The 22,993-nt window shown below is 46.9% G+C and overlaps 1 protein-coding gene across 2 annotated transcripts in view; it reads right to left on the bottom strand.

The window, feature by feature from the left end:
- Positions 1-2,700: 2,700 nt before the first annotated feature.
- SCPEP1 (serine carboxypeptidase 1) overlaps positions 2,701-22,993 on the bottom strand; it is a 36,446-nt gene continuing 16,153 nt past the window's right edge. For both annotated transcript variants that reach the window (XM_059906884.1, XM_059906885.1), the window contains 8 exons: positions 17,503-17,575; positions 13,740-13,777; positions 12,727-12,855; positions 12,038-12,131; positions 11,169-11,282; positions 8,600-8,737; positions 7,443-7,606; positions 2,701-3,499 (listed from right to left, as the gene is read on the bottom strand). In XM_059906884.1, the coding sequence (XP_059762867.1) occupies positions 3,437-3,499; positions 7,443-7,606; positions 8,600-8,737; positions 11,169-11,282; positions 12,038-12,131; positions 12,727-12,855; positions 13,740-13,777; positions 17,503-17,575 (813 nt within the window). In that variant the 3' untranslated portion in view covers positions 2,701-3,436. The remainder of the gene's footprint in view (positions 3,500-7,442; positions 7,607-8,599; positions 8,738-11,168; positions 11,283-12,037; positions 12,132-12,726; positions 12,856-13,739; positions 13,778-17,502; positions 17,576-22,993) is intronic.

Genomic DNA, 22,993 nt, shown 5'->3' with positions numbered 1-22,993 from the left:
GCGTCTCCTGGTGAAAGCATTTCTCCCTTTGTAATGAAGATCTCTACACGAGCAGATGCTAAAACTGCAGAGATGGGAAGCAAAACTTTGACTATTGGATCATTAGGGTTAATACTGAGAGGATTGACTTTCATATTTATCCCTTGATTCCTGAACTTTTTTTTTTTTCTAGAGATAGATTAGTAACTTTTTTTTTAATTTAGTTTTTTTTTTTTTTTTTTTTTTTTTTTTTGCTTATCATACCATGAAGAAAGTGATACTTCTTTACCATTTCAGGATCATTTTCATCTTTTTTTATAGCTACTTTATTTATTTATTTATTATTTATTTTTGGCTGTGTTGGGTCTTCGGTTCGTGCGAGGGCTTTCTCCAGTTGCGGCAAGCGGGGGCCACTCTTCATCGCGGTGCGGGGACCGCTCTTCATCGCGGTGCGCGGGCCTTTCACTATCGCGGCCCCTCCTGTTGCGGGGCACAGGCTCCAGACGCGCAGGCTCAGTAGTTGTGGCTCACGGGCCCAGCCACTCCGTGGCATGTGGGATCTTCCCAGACCAGGGCTCGAACCCGCGTCCCCTGCATTAGCAGGCAGATTCGCAACCACTGCGCCACCAGGGAAGCCCTAGTTTTTTTTTTAATTAATTAATTAATTAATTTATTTTTGGCTGTGTTGGGTCTTTGTTTCGTGCGAGGGCTTTCTCTAGTTGTGGCAAGTGGGGGGCCACTCTTCATCGCGGTGCGCGGGCCTCTCACTATCGTGGCCTCTCCTGTTGCGGAGCACAGGCTCCAGACGCGCAGGCTCAGTAATTGTGGCTCACAGGCCCAGTTGCTCCGCGGCATGTGGGATCTTCCCAGACCAGGGCTCGAACCCGTGTCCCCTGCATTGGCAGGCAGATTCTCAACCACTGCGCCACCTGGGAAGCCCTGATTCCTGAACTTCTGAATCCAGGGTATGGGAGAAACATAACGCTGATTTAGAGAATTTACCACAAACTGGAGGACACTGCCCCAGCCCTTGCAAGATGTCACCACCTATTCAGCAATATAACTGAATCTTAAAAAAGTCATTCAATTGTCTGTCAAAGTAGTTGCTTCGAGATGACGAAGACTAGGGTTGGACCAGTGAATTCCAAGAGCATGAACCCACTGCTGTATTTCATTTGCTGTGAATACCATGATGGTGGACAAGACATTCTGCAAGGCCACAGATGGTAGTTTTGGCAGAAGCATTGTGGGCAGGGAAGGCAAATCTATGTCCAGAGCAAGTGTCAGCTCCAGTAAGAGCAACTTGCTGCCTCTTCCAAAATGAAAGTGGTCCAATGTAATCAACCTAACACCAGGTAGCTGGCTGATTCCTTGCGGCAATGGTGCCACATCAGGGGCTCAGCGCTGTCTCTGCTGCTGGCAGACTGGGCACTGAGCAGTAGCTGTAGCCAGGTCAGTCTTGGTGAACACACGTTCATGTTGCTGAGCCCATGCATAGCCTCCATCACTGTCACCAGGGCCACTCTGTTCACAAGTCCACAGAAGCTGCTGGGGAAGGGGGCTGTCTGATGTCTACCAAATGGGTCATCCCATCCACCCGATTATTAAAACCTTCCTCTACCCTTCAGTGAGCATTCACATGGAACCCAAATATCTTCACGCTCTGCCAATCAGAGAGCTCTATCCTCAGACCTCTCTCCTTCAGACCTTTTGATTTTCCAGTTGCACTCCTTCCAGTTCAAAGACCCAACCAAACCATGACTCGGGGCAGACCCTTTCTTCTGGCCATCTCTCTTTGCAGGCAAAATAAACAGGTGCACTGCTCCCAGTTCTGTCCAATGGGAGGATTTCCCTTCACCACCATCTTCCAGGGCTGTCCCAGAGAGGAACTCCAGTGCCAAAGCTGTCCACTTTCAGGTGGTGCATGCCTATCACACAGAACCATCTACAAACCAAGCCTGAGACTTTTCTTCCTCAGTCAACACATCATAGGGAATCCCATGAAGGTATGGGTGTGGGTTGAGAGAGAATACAATGTAGCAGGAACAGGGGCCTTAGGCAAGTCTGGGAATTTGCTATAGGATCTTAGGGCAAGAGACTCACCTCCTCAGACAGGGATGGAAGGGCTGCTTCCAGTGGCAAAAAAGCTTTGAGGTGCCAGGTTCATTGGAATCTGCCCATATGACATATCCTAATGTTCAAACTTGCACTCCTTCCCCCCAAATACCTTAACCTCTAACAAAAAGACTCTGTGAGGTTGGGAATTCAACTTGTGTTGTAATTCAACGCCCGAAGGACTCGTAAGACTCAGCAACTAGTTATACTCATAGTTCAATTTTTTTCCAGCAAATCATACCTGGCAGAAGCAGCAGGAGAACGATACGCACTGGTGGAGTCCAGGGGGACCCAGCACAAGCCTCTGGCCTTCTTCCCCGTCTACACAGGAGTACAGGAGCCCTCTCTTCCCAACAGCAAACCAAACTGTGGGGAAAGCGTGGAGTACCACCCAAGGAAGCCTGTTTTAGTATCAGGTCAGAAGGGGCTGGTCACGCAGGCGTAACCTGTTAGTAACTCTTTCCTCACACTGCAGGACGAGGCTTCGGGTTTGGTTTTCAAAATCTCAGCCCCACAACTACAGGAAGTGGTATTTGTTTCAGGGCTATCATAGAAGCTATCAGGTCCCTTTGCAGATCTTGAGCCATGAATTAAAACTCAAAAGTCCCGAACTCATCATTTTAATTTTAAAGAAATGTTACAATTTTTTGACTGAACAAGTATGCTTTTAGGAAATTATTTTAAGAAAATGATAAGGATGTGTGTAAAAATGTAACTAACAGGATAAATCACCAGAGCACCGTTTATAAAAGCGACAAACTAGACACTGCTTATGGGAAACAACTGGGCATTTGGTAGGTAAATTATGGTACATCCATAAAATGGAATGCTCAGCAGACATCATACTGATGGGTGAACAAAATAGACTGTGAAATAACATAGCAATGATTGTGTTTTTTGTAAAAAATATATATTGTATATATAGCAAAAAAAGATTTGCAAGGATAAACACTTAAGTGGTAACAGTGCTTATCCCTGGGAAGGGAGCATATGAGTATTCATTTTGCTCTTCGTTTGCCTGTATTTCCTGTTTTTTCTATAAATCGCATAACTTGCTTTTGTAATAAGAAAATGTTAATCTATTTCAACCCTTCATTTTGATGAAAACAAACCCATTTTTTTAAAACTTAGTTTTCAGAAGCAGTAATGATTTCCAAGTTGTCACAAAGGCAATGATTTTATCCTCTGTCGAAGCTGATGGGACCCTTCACAATCACAGCCCAAGTCAGGTTCTCCCCCGGAGTCAGATTCGAAGGGAGAAGAGTGGTTCCTACACCTTCAGGGTGCTTGCTTCGGCTTCCGTGCCCCGAGGCCAAGCAGCTCACCTCCAGCCCAGGCCATCCTATTCTTGCTGAGTCACCAGCCTCATCATCTGCAGAGCCACGTCTCCTTGGTCGGAAGGAACCTGGAAGCAAGCAGTATCCGCATTAGCACTCCTGGTTCCACGCCTGGGGCTGGGGTCAGGGCCATCATCCCGAGACAGAGCTGGGGGGGCCAGCTCTGTGCCAGCAACCTGGGAGGACAGCTGCACCTGGGTGCCACTCCTCAAGAGAGCGTCCCTTCTGTGAAATGACCCTACGCTGGACAAATCCTCTTCTGGGCCCCCACCTGCTGGGCTGCAGGGGTCTAGAGAAGCCAGCATTTAGGAAGGAATTTCCTATTCCATTTGGGGCTGATCTGTTGATTTCTTTCTTTTCTTTTTTTTTTTTTTGGCCACACCGAATGCAGGATCTTAGTTCCCCAACCAGGGGTGGAACCCTCGCCCCCTGCAGTGGAAGCGCGGAGTCTTAACCCCTGGACCACCAGGGAAGTCCCTGTTGATTTCTTTATAACGGCTGTGCTTATGTTACTAGGATCCAGACTGTTCAAGGAAGAGGGAAGATTGTAAATATTTTAAAGGATTCTCTGTGTAGGAAGGGTCCCAGCGTGGAAGGGAAACTAACAGCAAATCTGTAAACCAACAAGACCCTTTGTTTGGGGCACCCCTGCTTTTACACGGTTATTCAACTTTTTGTTTTCCAGTAAGATTTTTCAAATAATTCTTGTAAAAAATCTCCTTCCCACACACCATCAAAAGGGGGAGGGGCATGGGCCTCAGTTTGTCCTCCACAAAGATGGGGGTAGAGTAGATGGCTCCAAGTTCTGAAATTCTGCGGCTCCATGATTCTCTCACACTCCTGCCCCCGACTCTCCTGCCAGGCTTGGTCCCCAGGAGGCACAGGCACAGTGGGGTATGCCAAAACGACACTTAATCAACTAAAGAGGAAGTGGTTGGGGGATGATTTAATAACAGTCTCCAACAGCTATTTTAAGGCTGCCCCCAACTGATGCCTTGTTCTACCGGTGACAAACCAAGAGGAACCGGGCCTGAACTCCTCACACCAGTGACAGCCCACAGCTGCTTCCTCCTGCCTCCCCCTCCTCTCTGACTCCGCAGAGACCCTTTCTTGAAATAGTGTTGTGCTCTAAGACCTCCTACTGCCTTTTCCCAGTCAACACCGAAGGTACTCAGAGCCATGACAAAATGCCTTCTTAACCCTGTGTCCTGCTGCCTTGTCCACTGTCTCTTCGGATCAAGTTTATTAAAAGGGTGGGCTACTACTTCCTTCCGGTTTCTTAAGGGAAGTTGTGTTCTCTCCCTCACTGCTCATTCATTCGCTCTGTCCTTTCCGTGCTGGCTTGAGCCTGCCGATCCACTAAACATGCTTTTGCCACAATTACCACCAACACCGGTGCACCCAAATCACTGCTTACACTTCAGTCCTTTATCTGAGCTCTTGGCAGCATTCGACACCACTGGCCCCTCTCTGCTTTGGGGATGTCCCTGGTCTCCCTCCTACTTTTCTAGCTGTTCTCTTCTCAAGTCTCATTTGTGGGTCCTTCTTTTTCCTCCTGCCTCTTAAATACTGGTGTATCCAGGGCCCTGACCCTCGCCTTTTCCATATTTGACTCCCGAATCTCTATCTCTAAGGACAAACATTTAACTCCAGACCCACAAATACACAGTTTATATAGTCAATTGCCTATGGACAGCCCACTCGGCTGGTCTATAGACAAACAGTTACCAAGTCCTGCTTATTCTCCCTTCTAACATCAAATTCCTCTATGTCTCTCCCGTCTGCATTATCATAAAAGCATCTTAGATCAGCTCTCTGCTTTAGTCTTGTCCCACGTCCTCTATGGCTAGAATGTTATTTCTTAGACAAATCTGGTAATTTTACTCCTTTCCTTAAAACTCCCCAGTGGCACATCATTGCTTTCAGGGTAGGTCTAAGCTCCTTACAGAGGTATGCAAACTCTCCCTCTCCAGCCTCATGTCTCCTCAGTGATCCGGAGACAACCCTCCAAGGCCGCAGTTGCCTGAAGGCGCCTCTGGACTTGCAGGCACTGCTCTCTTTGACCCCACACCTTCTCCTCTTTACCCAGCTAACTCCTGCCCATCCTTAGGGCCTTGTCTTTGACCCGCAAGCCTGGGCTGGGCCCCCTTCCCAGGGCCAAGCCCCATCTTGGGATTTCTCACCCCATGTTACTAGAGTCTCTTTGCCTGTCTGCCATTCCGGTCCATGAGCTCCTGGAGGACAGAGATGGTGTTATCATCCATCTGAGTACTCCCAGTACCTGGCACAGGGATGAGTGGTTATGAGACACTCAAATGTTTGCTCAGTGAATAAAGGAACCAAAGAGTATCTTTGGTTTCTCTCAAAGCTTGCAGCATCTTCATTTCTGGGAGGTTCTTAAGAGAAGACTAAGGGAAGGGCTTTCCTGGTGGCACAGTGGTTGAGAGTCCGCCTGCCCATGCAGGGGACATGGGTTCGATCCCTGGTTCGGGAAGATCCTACACACCACAGAGCAACTAAGCCCGTGTGCCACAACTACTGAGCCTGCGCTCTAGAGCCCGCGAGCCACAACTACTGAGCCCACGTGCCACAACTACTGAGGCCCGCGCGCCTAGAGCCTGTGCTCCGCAACAAGAGAAGCCACCGCAATGAGAAGCCTGCACACAGCAACGAAGAGTAGCCCCCGCTCACCGCAACTAGAGAAAGCCCACGTGCAGCAACAAAGACCCAATGCAGCCAAAAATAAATAAATAAAATAAATTTATTAAAAAAAAAAAGAAGAAGACTAAGGGTCAGAGAGGTTGAGGACAAGTTATCCATGGTCAAGATACCTAATAAATATTGTGAGAACAAGTATACCATATACCCAAGCTCCCACTTTCCTCTAGATCAGGGTTTCTCAACCTTGACACGACTAACGTTTTGTGCGGCACAATTCTCTGTGGTGGGGGGCCGGCCTGTGTGCGGCAGGATGTTTACCAGGATCCATGGCCTCTGCCCACCACATACCAGTAGCAACCTTCCCCAAGCTGTGACAACCCCAAATGTCTCCAGACATCCCAGAAGTCGCCTTGGGGCAAAACTAACCCCAGTTGAGAACCACTATTGGTAACCCCCAAGTCCCTCAGCACTTCCTTGGCGGTCCAAGTGAATGCTCTATGATGTGCTCACTGTGCAAATGAAGCTTTAAGGCCAGTTCCTTAGGCCCTCCTTTCTAGCCAGACAGCTGTCCCTCAGCCCCTTCTCTGTGGAGATTCTGTCTTAGCACAATGGTGCCAAGCCTTACCATCCCTCCCACAGATCTCCTCCAGGAAACTGCCATCTGGGACGAAAGGAGAGCCTGCATTTAAATGGCTGGACCAAAGCATAACCATGAGGGAAACACCTGGGCCCCTTCTGCTTCCTGGGCATCCCTGCTTTTGGCTCCTTTGCAGGTAGTCTGTGTGTGTATGCGTGTGCACGTGTGTGCATGTGCTTGCATAGTGTATTCATCCCTCCATAATCTCCCTCAGCCCAGGGAAAGCTACTCAGTCCACCTACAGCCTAAGGGAAAACACCGTGTTTGCTAGGCAAGTGCAAGAGTGCTGCAGCCTCCGTGCCCGTCTTTGCAGGTGAAGCCTCTTCTGAATTGAAGTTCCAGAGCCACCACTCCTCACAAACACTTGTACTCTGCACTGTGCTCAGCCTTACAGACCACCGAGCTCTGATTTCGCTCCCTGAAAATGTCAGGGAAAGACGATTTCTCCCTCCCTCCCTCAGGACAAGTTGTTCCTTCAGGACAAACTGTCCAGAGGAAAGTAACATTCAACTCATTTAACCTAAAGAGCAGAGGATAGAGAACCCAGCGTTAAGTCTCTCAGGAGGATTTACTTTTTCAATGAAGCACAAATAGAGTTTCATTAGCGACCCCAAAACACCCCCAAACCCAACGCACTTATGAGACCAGTGCGTGTGGCTCCTCCATCCCCAGCTCGAGTGGCAAATCTGGAACAAACGCTGACCCTCTCTCACCATGTGTCCAGCTCTGAGAATCCAGTAGAAAGCCAGGTTCTTGTGGGACTTGACAAAGGCAGACGTTTCTGAAGTCTTAGGGTCACTGTGTAGAGGCTTCCACTTCAGCTGACTGAATTTGGGCAGTTCTGCCCACTTCAGTTTTCGCACCCAGGCCTCCTGACCTGGCGAGAGGGATGAAGAAGGGCCCAGCGTTAAGAGCTGAGTGGAGTAGAAACCAAAATCTGGGTCCCATGATTCGGCATGGAATTTGCAAGCTGGGCTGTACATAAAACTCACTCCGGGATCTTGTTAAAATGCAAATTCCGATGCAGTAGGTCTGGGCAGGGCCTGGGACTCTGCATTTGCAGCACTGGGTGTCCCAGCCACAGCCAGGCTGCGCGGGAGGAACCTAACAGCTGTGACTACTTTTTGCCCCTGACCCTCCCACTGCCCTATGCTCTGTAGGAAGGAAATCGGGGACCTCTGGAGGTGGACAGGGCTGCCAGGAGGATGGAGAAGCCTCAGGGTAAGGAGATGGTGGATCACACGGGGGAGCTCATGGAAGAAACACGGAACCTTTTCACATCATCCTCAGTACCCTTGGCTCCCAAGTCGCAAAAATATTCAATCCTGCTGACTTTGAGGCGCGCTCACGCCTGCCAGACCACGTGCCTCGATTTTTCTGCCAGTTCTGAGAACCTGCCTGAGCTTCTCCCTGGCCCTCCCTGAAACCAGAGGTGGGCACAGGTGGCAGCCACTGCGGGAGGGACCCCACCAAGACCATTTCCCCTGGGTCTTCATCTTTACAGGGTCAGCAGGGCTGTCTTGATTCATGCTGCAGTGCTTACCATCCCCTGTGATGCTGCACAAAAACGAGGTTTTCCCTCAGTTAAATGGTGCCTTTGTCCAGTAGCTAGGGAAATGTCTTCTTTTTAAATTTCGAGGTGGGGGTGGGTATTATCCTTTTCTGTAATCATACCCAAGGCCTCAAAAGCTGGACAGGCCAGGCTTCTCTGAGGGGTCACAACCTCGGGCAGCCCTACCTTCTTCAAGGAGTCAGGTCAGGGGTGGATGGCCTTCCTCCTGCCATTTCAATGTCAACAGTCCCCCAAGAGGCCAGTTCCCTTCCAGCTCAACCCACGACACTGGCTCCATGGGCCCCGAGTGGCTCCTACCCATGGTGTCCACGATGAGGTCAAGCTGTCCATTATACACGGTCACGTTGACCCCGGCTTCCAGCAGCTCGTCCACAATGCCGATGACTGGCTTCATGAAGTCCCCCTCCATGTTCAGGAAGACACTGGAAGCCTGGCCTGTACAAGGGGAAGGAGAAAGAGGTAGCAGCTTGGAACCTGCCAGAACAAGAGGCACCTTTCAGCCCAGAGCATCCAGCACCCACAAGTGACCACCATGCAGCACCTAACAAAGACCGAATACACACAGCTGCTTCGCCAACAGGGACGAGCTGGCCCAGAAATCTGTGCCCCGAGCTGGCCGTGTAGAAGGGGAGCCCAAACAGCACACGTGTCTGTTCATCCAGGTGCTTGTGATGACAGCAGATGCCATTTGTCATGAGGGATGGAAACCCAGAGAAAGCTAACACCCAAGGAAACAGGGAGGTTTAGAAAATACCCTTTGAGGGACTTCCCTGGTGGCGCAGTGGTTAAGGATCCGCCTGCCAACACAGGGGACACAGGTTCGAGCCCTGGTCCGGGAAGATCCCACATGCCGCGGATCAACTAAGCCCGTGCGCCACAACTACTGAGCCTGTGCTCTAGAGCCCGCGAGCCACAACTACTGAGCCCGTAACGACTGAAGCCCGCGTGCCTAGAGCCCGTGCTCCTCAACGAGAAGCCACCACAATGAGAAGCCCACGCACTGCAACAAAGAGTAGCCTCCGCTCTCCACAACTAGAGAAAAGCCCGTGCGCAGCAACGAAGACCCAATGCAGCCAAAAAATAAATAAAATTAAAAAAAAAAAAAAAAAGAAAGAAAATACCCATTGGGCTGGTCCTCTCAGGGGACAAACTGATTTGGGGCCAACATTAGTTCTCCTCCTTTGCTGAGTAATACCAGGGCCAAGGTTTTTTTGTTTTGCTTTGTTTTTGCTTTTTCAGGGCCAAGTTTTAAGCTCTGAACCAGGAGGGCTACCTTAGTAACCAACAAATCAGCCCTAAACCAATTCGGAGCCGGCCCCTGGTAAAGTCGCGTGGATGACTAGCCCCAGGCAAGAGAGGAGGCGGTCCGCACAGCCTTCCTGCTGGATCCCTGACCACCACTGTCATCGTACTGAACAACGGCAGCAGCCATCATTGATTTTTAGTTGCCAGTCACTGTGCTAAGTAAGCACTCTGTAAGCAACACCCTATTGCCTCCTTCCTTCACCAGCCCTGCGAGGTTAGGTTCTTTAGCCCGTGCAATGGCTAAAGAAAATAAGGCTCAGAGAGGCTGAGAAACATGCCCCGGGCGAAACAGCCAGTGGCAAGGTGGGACCAGAACGCAGGCCTGGCTGACTCCGAAGTACGTAGGCCTTAACTACAAGCTGGACTTGGGACACTGAGGGTACCCGGAAAGTGCAGTCTGTCCTTTCCAGACCCATACACAGGCACACCCGGAGCCAGGGAGAGTTTGCTCTTAGCAGTTTTCATCTGCAAAAGTGTAGTTGGCTCGCCCGTCCAGCCACACTGGGCAGGGAGGGAGGTTCCCTATAACGCGAGAAGCTGGGGCTGGACAACACGGTCATGAAGGTAAGATGAGGGGGTTGAGCTGAAAAGATGTGCTCTTGTGAGCTTGACCTTCACCTGGCCTCCTGGGGGTGCTCACATCTCCTCCTTCTCAGCATCCAACCTCCTGTGGGGTGTCTGTACCCCTTAAAGCTCTGACACCACATTCTTTTATTTGAGCTAACTTTCCCCTCATTTCTAGAAAACTCTAAGGGGTGAGGGGGAAATGAAGACACTAGGTCTAGGACGAGTCCTCTGTTGACTGCATGTTGGGAGGATGGCCGCGTCCCCTGAAGAAGCCAGGGCCAGAGCCAAGTCCCAGCCTCTCCGCCGCTGTCAAGGTTCTGCCCTAACAGAGGCATAGCTTTGGGGTCTCTTAGACATGAACAAAACCCTCCTCAGCTTGAGTGTTTCCCCTCCAGGAGTCTGGGAGTCCCACTTACTCATGGCTTCCCTGTAAGACTGAGCAGGAACTTATGCAAGATTTCTACCTGGTCTCGGTCCCTGAGGACCCCAGTATTTCCCCACTATGACCTTCAGACCAGAATGCAATAGATGCCAGACCACATCTACATCAGGATGCCTGCAGAGGCCAGCCAGAGAGAGCTTCTCAAACCCTGTCCAAAAGGACCTTTGTGTGGAAGTCTTACCCACAACCAACTGTGGCCTTGGGCATGGCTTTTTTAATCTCAATTTTTTATTATGGAAAACCTCACACTGATACAGAAGTAAAGAGGAGGGTGTGATGATTCCTGTGTACTCACTCCAGGCTTCCACTTGTAAAAAGTCGCTTCATTTCTCTCCCCACCCACTTCCCTTACCAACCCCCGATTTTGAACCAATTTTGGCATGTTATTTACTGTCTTTCTATGTTTGCTCATCTATCAATGCCGATACTGTTCTACCTGCAACACACTATCGCCACCACCAAAACCCATTCAACAAATTAAGGCCTTTGAATTTCCACCTTTTTCACCCCCCAGCTCTACAAAAGACGCTTTAATTAGGTCACACAAGTTACCTCCCCAGGAGCAATCTTCAGGAATAATTTTGAGCTTCTTTCTGATGGGACCATTCATGAGCTGACTTAAGGCATCCTGCTGTAAGTGTCTCACGTGGCACTGGAAAAGATGAACTAAAACAAACTGGTACACGGTGAGTCAAAGGACTGGAAATAAGACCAAGCGAACCTCTTTTCTAAGCTGCCGGGGATGCTGTAAGAGGGAGGCCTGCACCTGGAAAAAGAAAAGTGTCCCCCTGATTCCCCCCAGATGGCGGGGGGAGTCAGGAACCTGTTCCAAGTGGAGATGCTTTAATGATTTTGATTGCTGCATTTTATGTACTCTGGGGCCACTGAGATTATCCAGCACGGCCAAAGGCAATCAGCTGAGTGGAACCTAGACGCCTCCTGCAGCTTCGGCATGGCGGGAGGATACCAGGCAATCAGAACCCGCAGGGAAGACAACTCAATCCAGCCTTTAGGAGAACTGACATCGTAATTCAATGTGCAGAAGCTGGTTTCCAAACTTCAAAACGCTATCTAAGTGCAAGAAGCCGGATGCAAAAGACTACCTAGTGCATGACTCCATCTATGTGAAATGTCCTGAAATGGCCAATCTAGAGAGACAGAAAGCAGATCAGTGGTTGCCTGGGGCTGGGAGTGGGAACAGAAATTGACTGCAGACAGACATGTGGGATCTTTCTGGGGTGATGGAAATGTTCTAAAACTGGATTGTGGTGATGAGTGTACAACTCTGTAAATAAACTAAAAACCATGGAAAATTACACACTTAAAATGGGTGAATTTTATGGTATGTAAATTATATATCAATAAAGCTTTTTAAAAAATTGGTTTCCTCTCACACGGAGGCGGAGACAAGGTCCACTCACCTAGGTGGCTCTGGGTGAATTGTAGACTCGATTTCACGGTAGACATGGGAGACGTCTTAGTTAAGATGTTATAGAAGTTCACCCCGTCTGTGTTCTGAAATACAGAAGAAATATATTTGGCTGTTTGTTTTATTTATTCATTATCAAAGTTGCAAAACAGAACGGCACCTGGTTCTCCACCTTATCCGAGGACAGCTTTAACTCTGTACATTTGCTCGGACCAGAAAGAAATGTAGCCCTGAAGGCTCAGAGACCAGCAGTGTCAGCCTGGTCTCCTGGGGTAGTGAGCTCCGATGCCGCAGGAGAAAATCAAGGGCCTGTGTGTTAATTACCAGGGAAAACTGAGCTACAGTGTCCTACACACTCAAGTCCTCAGCCTGTGCATTCTTCCCTCCTGGCTCACTGGGGCCAGAGCACTGCTCGGCAAGGATCCAAACACTTGCCTCTGTGGGACATATTCTTTTTTATAGAAGCCATACCTTCAGTCGAGGGGCAGGCAAGTCTTGCAGGCTGGGTGGCTTTCTGACCCTGTCTTTGCTCAGACTCGTCAGATGTATCGTTTAGTTTGACATCATTTCTCGACTTGTGGGCAGTCTCAGGACAGATCCCAATCCTAACAACACCAACCAAGGTCCCTTCATCCAAGGGGAAAAGCCAAGCAGGTTGGCCCCGAGCGTGTCCCCTCTTACCTGTTCGATGACCATTTCTGCTTTCCCCCACAGCTCGGTGGCCTCTTTGTAGAGTCTCTTATTTACGGCATCCAGGACTTGCTCTGCAACCCGAGACACCTCTGCCAGACCTCGGTCGTCGAGAAGAGACTGGAACGCAAAGCAAGAACTAAAAGGCGCACTTTGTGAGAGACACAAATCTGGCATTGCTCCAGTTAGGGATGGGTAACAGAAAGAGTGGCAGGAAGGAGAAAGGGGACCATCCATATGAAAGCACAGCATTACAAGTGCTGTGTTTATTGATGAAGGAAATATAGGAAAATGGTAACTGAGTCTAAGTGATGGGTATATGGGTGTTCACCATGATCTTTCAACTTTTCTGCATATTTGAAAATGTCTGGGGCTTCCCTGGTGGCGCAGTGGTTAAGAATCCGCCTGCCAATGCAGGGGACATGGGTTCAAGCCTTGGTCTGGGAAGATCCCACATGCCACAGAGCAACTAAGCCCGTGCACCACAACTACTGAGCCTGCGCTCTAGAGCCCGCGAGCCACAACTACTGAGCACACGTGCCACAGCTACTGAAGCCCACATGCCTAGAGCCCGTGCTCCGCAACAAGAGAAGCCACCACAATGAGAAGGCTGCGTGCTGCAATGAAGAGTAGCCCCTGCTCACCGCAACTAGAGAAAGCCCGCGTGCAGCAACGAAGACCCAACGCAACCAAAAATAAATAAATAAAATAATTTTTAAAAAAATGTCTGTAATAAAAAGCTGGTGGGGGGGATTTTAAAAATGTGCATTTCTTGTACCTGGAGAAATGGGATAACTGTGCTGATATTTCTTTAAATTTGTCCCCAAGGCCGGCTGTTGCTTAGGGTCTTTGATTTGATATGGATTATTTGATAAGTCCCTAAGGGGCAGTGTCAACCACATAGGCAAACCCAGCTAGCTTTGTCCTTCCTTCAGACAGAGCCAGAAGAGGTCAGCTGGGCTGTTAACCACAGAAGGTGCAGAGCTGGGGACTCACCTACTTACCATGCTGTACAAGTAAGGTCCCCAGGAGAGCACTGAATCTAAAGGAAACCACATAAGAATAAAATAAGTTTGTTGTGGCTCTGTCCTCCCCGCAAAATACCTAACTAGTTCTCCTTCCAAAGCAGAAAGAGACAGAAGAAATGCAGTGGCTTTGGTCTGAAGGCTCCTTAACTCACCAGGGCCCATGCAGGGCTGATGTCTCGGTGGCTGGGAGGTGGGGCGAGGCTGTGGGGGTCTTTCTGGTGACTCAGGACTAAATGTCACATTAATTTGGCCTGATACTGGCGTAGCCAGTGAGCCATCGCCAGGGATGGCACCACAGGCAAGCAGTGCGTGTGCAGTGGAGGCTCTCATCTGCAGACTTCTAGACTTTGTGACGGCCTAAAATATTTCCCCACCTTCACAGTTCTGCTCTGCACCCTGCCTGCTCCTCCAATGTGGGGACGCCAGCTTCCCAATTAAGGACGAAGGCTAATGAACTCACAACAAGTGTCTGTGCTGTACTGCCAATCGATTCATTCCAATTCCGAAAATGTATTGAGAGTTTACTATGGGCCTAAAGCCAGTAAGGAGCTTTATAAGATATAAACATGAGTAAGACAAGACCTGACTTCAAAGAGAATAGTTGGGCTTGGTTTGGACAAGTTCACAACTACCATAACACTAAGTACGGCTAATGCCATTGAGAGGTGTGCCAAAAAAGTAGCAAGGACCACAACTTTTTTTTTTGGCTTATATGATTTTCCTCTTCTGTAATTAAAAAAAAAATTGAAGTATAGTTGATTTACATCAAGGACCACAACTTATAGCACATTTGAACATGTCACTCCTTTGCTTAAAAGCCTTCAATGGTTCCCCCTAAGCCCAAGTATCTCAAAGTCTGTTTCAAATAACCCCAGTTCTACAGAATGTTAACCTAAGTATTAGAAGGAAAAATGACTTGCTGGTGAAATACCTTTGGAGTTATGCAAAAGAAAACACATTTTTTTTTTTACTGCAGGACTTCTCAGAGCCTTTAATGTACCTGTGAACCTTGAGGAAGTGGGACCAGTATTTGGCACTTCTGAAACTTATTTGGCCATGGAGCCCTTTGCATAGCACTTCATTGGACTGGTATTCTTCAGATCACACCCTGAGAAATGCAGGCACACCAGGTCCTTCAGGACCTAGCTGTCATTCACCTCTCCAGCTAAACCCTAAACCATCAAGCCTGTGCCTCGGTTTCTTATAAAGAATCATCTGCAGTTCTCCAATGCATCCCATTCCCTGCTTGATCTAGACCAGGGACTGACAAACTTTTTCTGAAAGAAAGAAATAAATAATAAATATTTCTGGCTTTGCAGGCCAGCGGGTCTCTGTTACAACTACTCAACTCTGTTTTTGCAGTCTTCAAACAGTCAGAGGATATGTAAATAAACAGGTGTGACTGTGTCCCAGTAAAAACTTTATTTACCAAAGCAGAGTGGCAGGACAGACTTGACTTGGAGGCTGTAGTTTGCTGAACTCTGATGTGGACCTCTGATGTCCAACAGAACTTTCTGCAATGATGGAAATGTTCTATATCTTTTTCTTTTTTTTTTCTTCCACACCGCGAGGCTTGTGGGATCGTAGTTCCCTGACCAGGGACTGAACCTGTGCCCCCTGCAGTGGAAGCACAGAGTCCTAACCCACTGGACCGCCAGGGAAGTCCCAAAATGTTCTATATTTGTGTGGTCCAAAACAGTAGTCAACAGCCACATATGGCTATTGGGCACTTTGAAATTGTGGGTAGTACAAATGAAAGATGGAAAAGTTTATGTATTTTCATTAATTTAAATAGTCATATGCGGCTATGGCTACCATATTGAACCGTGCAGATCTTCTTGAAGAAATGAAGCATGTCTGTGTATCTTTCCTAGCACCCAACAAAACAACTACTCCCTAGCAAGCAATTAATAATTGCTTATGAAAATTAACAGTACTTCTTCAAAAAAGGAAGTACTTCTGGGGTGGAAGAGTGATACATAAGGTGGATCTGGAAGGAAGGAACAAGGTGGACCTGGAAGGAGGGATTAAGAGCTGGGCAGGAAGATTCAAAAGGGGAGGTGGGTCACAACAAGGTGAATTCGGGAGATTTTGGACCAGATGAAGAGCACATGCAAAGCCATGAGGCTAACTTACTGGTCTCAGGAAGGAATGCAGGGTAATGGTTAAGTGCATGGATTCCAGTGCCTGCTGCCTTCATGTGCATCCTCGCTTTAGCTGTGTGACTTTAGGAAGATTGCTTAACCTCTCTGAGTCTCCATTTCATCACCTCTAAAACTAGGATAATAATACCATGTCCCATAGAGCTGTTGCAAGCATTAAGTGAAGTTAACACATGAAAAGTGTCTAGTGTTATTAACACAGCTGTGATGAGACCCTCGAAGGAAGCGTGAGGCCAGTACTGTCACTCTGAGTGAGACACCTGGCAGGAAACCTGCTGGCCCCCTCACGCCTCAGGTCAAGGCTTCTGCAACATCTTGGCATCCTAGGAAGTACATCCAGAAAGGAAACACAAAGAGCAGCCCTTTTCACAATGTGGACTGAGCTCTCAGTTCTGTCCTTTCAGTCCTGCCCTGGAGATGCCAAGAACGAGGGCAAGAAATAACCATTCCAAGCAGCTTCAGAATGTCTTGAATCCATCAGGGACATGGCTCTGTAACAAGCCAAATCTCTATCTTTTAACGGGAAAATATTACCTTTTATAAATTATTATTTTTAAAAACCTGAGGCATAATCACACATCACAAACCACAGACATACATTTAGAAGAGTTTCGATTAACACATCCACTCATGTAACAACCACCCAACGAGAGCCTAAAAAGTTCCTTCGTGTCCCTTTCCAGCTTATTCCCCTCCCTCCTTCAGAGGCAACTTCTCTTCTGAAATCTAACTCTACAGTTTGGTTTTGCCTGTGAAAAGTCACCTTTTGTTAGGTTAGGGCAGTAGTTCTTAACTGGGGTGATTTTGTCCCCTGGGGACATTTGGCAATATGTCTGGAGATACTGTTGGTTGCCACGCTGGGGTGGAAATACTGGCATCTAATGGGTAGAGATGTTGCTAACATCCTCCACTGCACAGGACACCCCCCTACAACAAAGAATCACATGACACTCAAAACATCAACATTGCTGAGATTTAGAAATCCTCACTAGAGTTAACCCTACCACAGCGACTATTTCAGATGCCTAAAGCCACACCCTGGGTGTATACAATCCAAACAACTTTTATCTATACTCCCAACAAGGATGCTCAGGTTATGAAATTTCGACCTCTGAGTTACAGGACCAGATGGTAGCCCTGCCTCACCATCAAAATGAGCAACAGGTGGGAATTTCACCCCAAATGCTCATGTTAGCATAAGGATGGTGGACAGGACGAGATGACAAACAGACTTGGGTTTGAATCCTGCCCAGGCGACTCACTCTGTGTGTCAGAGGGCAAATTCCATCATCTTTCTAAGTCTCTAGAATGTCTTCAACTGTAAAATTTGATTCTTCTGTTGTGAAAATCAAATAAGAGACCTCGGTTCAGCCTGTAGCAGTCCATGGTAGGTGCTCTGTAAATGAGTTCTCACCCCCGAATTTCTTGGAATACTCCTGGGGCAAACACTTTCTGTGTGACTTCTTCAAGGACCCAGAGAATTCCATTGCCTTGTTTCTTTGATCTAGACACCACAGCCCAAAGTCCCGAAGGGTAGGGAAAGGGAATTTTAAAATGTCTGAAAATTCCCTACTTACCGATGGGAGAGATCCAGGAGTCACCCAAAGCAACCCCGGCAAAGTTGCACTGGATGGTCCCTTGCTGAATGGCCTGAAAGAGAAGCCAAGAAATATCCTTGTCAAGAAGACCCAGGGGCCTCCATCCCTTCCTCAACATGAGGGAGCCAAGCCTTTATACACTGCCTTTCCTGAGCAGAGAAAGCTCCTGCCCACCCAGGATACGCTGGATATCCAAAGACAACAGATGCCCACTAGAGGGTAAGGGTAACTCTTTCCTGCTGCCATTTGCAAAATGAGTAGGAACTGTTTGAGTTTTCCCAAGGGTGTTGGCAGGACGTGCGGGGGATCTGGTGTAGCCCCTATCTCTTCCTTAGAAGGGACGCTGGCACCCTTTCCCCTGGAGGTCTCTGATTTCTCACAAGGTGCTCTGGGGGCTCTTTGGGTACAATCGCCACTGTATGAGTGGCCATCACTGGAGAGTTGGGAGGCCTCCTCAGAAGGTCCTTGAGGGTGGGATGGATGCCTTAGGACTGGGAACTCATGCCCCCTGCTGCTTTTATCCATTTAAAAGGAATTCATCTGCCCAGTAGCAGAACACTGGAAACAACTGAAATATTTATCAATAGGATGGGCTAAATTAATTATGGTTATTTCCATGGTGCATGATGCAGCTTAAAAAAAGGAATGAGAAGGCTTTTTATGGTCAAATATAAAAAGATCTCCAGGGTATATTGTTAAAGTAAAAAAGAGACATGTAGAATAGTGTGCAGTATATACAATCATTTGTATAAAAATGGGGGAAAAGAATACACAAGAACTAGCTTATATAGGCATGAAATACTCTGAAAAGGTACAGAAAAAACTAAGAGGTTGCCTTAGGCGGGGGACAGAGGCAAGACGGAGAATTTTTATAGCATACCATTTACATATTTTGAATTTTGAATTATGTGAATGCACAAGCTATTCAGAGATCTAAAATAAGAAAACAATGAATAGCCTGACTTTGAACACTGGTAATAAAAGAGAAAAAATTATGCCATTCTTTGGCTTTTCCAAAAGGAACTTATTTCAAGTTACTTAAATAGTCCCAGCAGATGAGGAAAAGTTCCACTTTATAGGAGAATACCAGCTAACAAATGTGAACAAAATGAAGGGAGGAGAAAACCATCATTTGGAAACTCCTAATGAAATTACTGACTTGCATAAGAATTAAAAATTGATGTTAAAACCATTATTCAGCGAAAGATGGATGAAGAATTGGACATCCATGTCATGTGAAAATAACACAACTCAGATCATTTTCTGTCCAGGCGGAGGGTATAGGAGTTCAATGGAGGGATCAGACTAGATCTGGATATTACGTGCCCTCTGATTCAAAGCAAAATGAAGTGCACAACATCCCCTACATCAGAGGCTGGCAATTTTTTCTATAAGAGGCAGATATTAAATATTCTAGGCTTTGTAAAACAAAAGTCTACTACATTGCAATTACTCAACTCTGCCAGTGTACTGATAAAGCAACCACAGGCAATATGTAAACAAGTGAGAGTTCTAATAAAACTTTATTTGTGGAGGAGCTTCAAGATGGTGGAAGAGTAAGACGTGGAAATTACCTTCCTCCCCACAAATATATCAGAAATACATCTACATGTGGAACAACTCCTACAGAACACCTACTGAACGCTGGCAGAAGACGTCAGACCTCCCAAAAGGCAAGAAAATCCCCACGTACTTGGGTAGGGCAAAAGAAAAAAGAAATAACAGAGACAAAAGAATAGGGATGGGACCTGCACCAGTGGGAGGGAGCTGTGAAGGAGGAAAGGTTTCCACACACTAGGAAGGCCCTTCGCGGGCGGAGACTGCGGGTGGCGGAGGGGGGAAGCTTCGGAGCCACGGAGGAGAGCGCAGCCACAGGGGTGCGGAGGGCAGAGCAGATTGATTCCCGCACAGAGGATCAGTGCCGACCAGCACTCACCAGCCCGAGAGGCTTGTCTGCTCACCCGTCGGGACGGGCGGGGGCTGGGAGCTGAGGCTCCGGCTTCGGAGGTCTGATCGCAGGGAGACGACTGGGGTTGGCGGTGTGAACACAGCCTGAAGGGGGCTAGTGCGCCACGGCTAGCCGGGAGGGAGTCCGGGAAAAAGTCTGCAGCTGCTGAAGAGGCAAGAGACTTTTTCTTGCCTCTTTGTTTCCTGGTGCACGAGGAGAGGGGATTCAGAGCGCCGCCTAAACGAGCTCCAGAGACGGGCGCGAGCCGCGGCTATCAGCGTGGACCCCAGAGATGGGCGTGAGACGCTAAAGCTGCTGCTGCCGCCACCAAGAAGCCTGTGTGCGAGCACAGGTCACTCTCCACACCTCCCCTCCCAGGAGCCTGTTTAGCCCACCACTGCCAGGGTCCCGTGATCCAGGGAAAACTTCCCCAAGAGAACGCATGGCGCCTCAGGCTGGTGCAATGTCATGCTGGCCTCTGCCACAGCAGGCTCGCCTTACACTCCATACCCCTCCCTCCCCCTGGCCTGAGTAAGCCAGAGCCCCCGAAGCAGCTGCTCCTTTAACCCCGTCCTGCCTGTGCAAAGAACAGACGCCCTCATGCGACCTACGCGCAGAGGTGGGTCCAAATCCAAAGCTGAACCCCAGGAGCTGTGTGAACAAAGAAGAGAAAAGGAAATTTCTCCCAGCAGCCTCAGGAGCAGCAGATTAAATCTCCACAATCAACCTGATGTACCTGCATCTGTGGAATACCTGAATAGACAACGAATCATCCCAAATTGAGGAGGTAGACTTTGGGAGCAACGATATATATATATTTTTTTTCCCCTTTTTCTCTTTTTGTGAGTGTGTATGTGTATGCTTCTGTGTGTGATTTTGTCTGTATACCTTTGATTTTACAATTTGTCATAGGGTTCTGTCCGTTTTTTTTTTTTCCTAGTATAGATTTTAACACTTTTTATCATTGGTGGATTTGTTTTTTGGTTTGGTTGCTCTCTTCTTTCTTTTTTTCTTTTTTTTTATTACTTAAAAAAATTTTTTTAATAATTATTTTTTATTTTAATAACTTTATTTTATCTTCTTCTTATTTTCTTTTTTTTTTTCCTTTTATTCTGAGCCATGTGGATGACAGGCTCTTGGTGCTCCAGCCAGACATCAGGGCTGTGCCTCTGAGGTGGGAGAGCCAAGTTCAGGACACTGGTCCACAAGAGACCTCCCAGCTCCACGTAATATCAAACAGCAAAAATCTCCCAAAGATCTCCATCTCAACACCAAGACCCAGCTCCACTCAACGACGAGCAAGCTACAGTGCTGGACACCCTATGCCAAACAACTAGCAAGACAGGAACACAACCCCATCCATTAGCAGAGAGGCTGCCTAAAATCATAATAAGGCCACAGACACCCCAAAACACACCACCAGACGTGGACCTGCCCACCAGAAAGACAAGATCCAGCCTCATCCACCAGAACATAGGCACTAGTCCCCTCCACCAGGAAGCCTACACAACCCACTGAACTAACCTTAGCCACTGGGGACAGATACCAAAAACAACAGGAACTACGAACCTGCAGCCTGCAAAAAGGAGACCCCAAACACAGTAAGTTAAGCAAAATGAGAAGACAGAGAAACACACTGCAGATGAAGGAGCAAGGCAAAAACCCACCTAACAAATGAAGAGGAAATAGCAGTCTACCTGAAAAAGAATTCAGAATAATGATAGTAAAGCGGATCCAAAATCTTGGAAATAGAATGGAGGAAATACAAGACACGTTTAACAAGGACCTAGAAGAACTAAAGAGCAAACAAACAGTGATGAACAACACAATAAATGAAATTAAAAATTCTCTAGAAGGGGTCAATAGCAGAATAACTGAGGCAGAAGAACGGATAAGTGACCTGGAAGATAAAATAGCGGAAATAATTACTGTAGAGCAGAATAAAGAAAAAAGCATGAAAAGAATTGAGGACAGTCTCAGAGACCTCTGGGAGAACATTAAACGCACCAACATGCGAATTATAGTGGTCCCAGAAGAAGAGCAAAAGAAAGGGACTGAGAAAATATATGAAGAAATTATAGTTGAAAACTTCCCTAATATGGGAAAGGAAATACTTAATCGAGTCCAGGAAGCACAGAGAGTCCCATACAGGATAAATCCAAGGAGAAACAGACCAAGACACACATTAATCAAACTATCAAAAATTAAATACAAAGAAAAAATATTAAAAGCTGCAAGGGAAAAACAACAAGTAACACCCAAGGGAATCCCCATAAGGTTAACAGCTGATCTTTCAGCAGAAACTCTGCAAGCCAGAAGGGAGTTGCAGGACATATTTAAAGTAATGAAGGAGAAAAACCTACAACCAAGATTACTCTACCCAGCAAGGATCTCATTCAGATTTGACGGAGAAATTAAAACCTTTACAGACAAGCAAAAGCTAAGAAAATTCAGCACCACCAAACCAACTTTACAACAAATGCTAAAGGACCTTCTCTAGGCAGGAAACACAAGAGAAGGAAAAGACCTACAATAACAAACCCAAAACAATTAAGAAAATGGTCATAGGAACATACATATCGATAATTACCTTAAATGTAAATGGATTAAATGCTCCAACCAAAAGACATAGACTGGCTGAATGGATACAAAAACAAGACCCATATATATGCTGTGTACAAGAGACCCACTTCAGACCTAGGGACACATACAGACTGAAAGTGAGGAGATGGAAAAAGATATTCCATGCAAATGGAAATCAAAAGAAAGCTGGAGTAGCAATTCTCATATCAGACAAACTAGACTTTAAAACAAAGACTATTACAAGAGACAAAGAAGGACATTACATAATGATCAAGGGATCAATCCAAGAAGAAGAAATAACAATTGTAAATATTTATGTACCCAACATAGGAGCACCTCAATACATAAGACAAATGCTAACCAGCCATAAAAGGGGAAATCGACAGTAACACAATCATAGTAGGGGACTTTAACACCCCACTTTCACCAATGGACAGATCATCCAAAATGAAAATAAATAAGGAAACACAAGCTCTAAATGATACATTAAACAAGATGGACTTAATTGATATTTATAGGACATTCCATCCAAAAACAACAGAATGCACATTTTTCTCAAGTGCTCATGGAACATTCTCCAGGATAGATCATATCTTGAGACACAAATCAAGCCTTGGTATTTAAGAAAATTGAAATCGTATCAAGTATCTTTTCTGACCATAACGCTATGGGACTAGATATCAATTACAGGAAAAAATCTGTAAAAAATACAAACACATGGAGGCTAAACAATACACTACTTAATAACCAAGAGATCACTGAAGAAATCAAAGAGGAAATCAAAAAATACCTAGAAACAAATGACTATGAAAACACAACGACCCAAAACCTATGGGATGCAGCAAAAGCAGTTTTAAGAGGGAAGTTTATAGCAATACAATCCTACCTTAAGAAACAAGAAACACCTCAAATAAACAACCTAACCTTACACCTAAAGCA

Source organism: Balaenoptera ricei, chromosome 20 (genome assembly GCF_028023285.1).
Source record: "Balaenoptera ricei isolate mBalRic1 chromosome 20, mBalRic1.hap2, whole genome shotgun sequence".
Taxonomy (NCBI): Eukaryota; Metazoa; Chordata; class Mammalia; order Artiodactyla; family Balaenopteridae; genus Balaenoptera; species Balaenoptera ricei.
The sequence above is the reverse complement of the archived record's forward strand: the minus strand, read 5'-3'. Positions and strand labels throughout refer to the sequence as shown.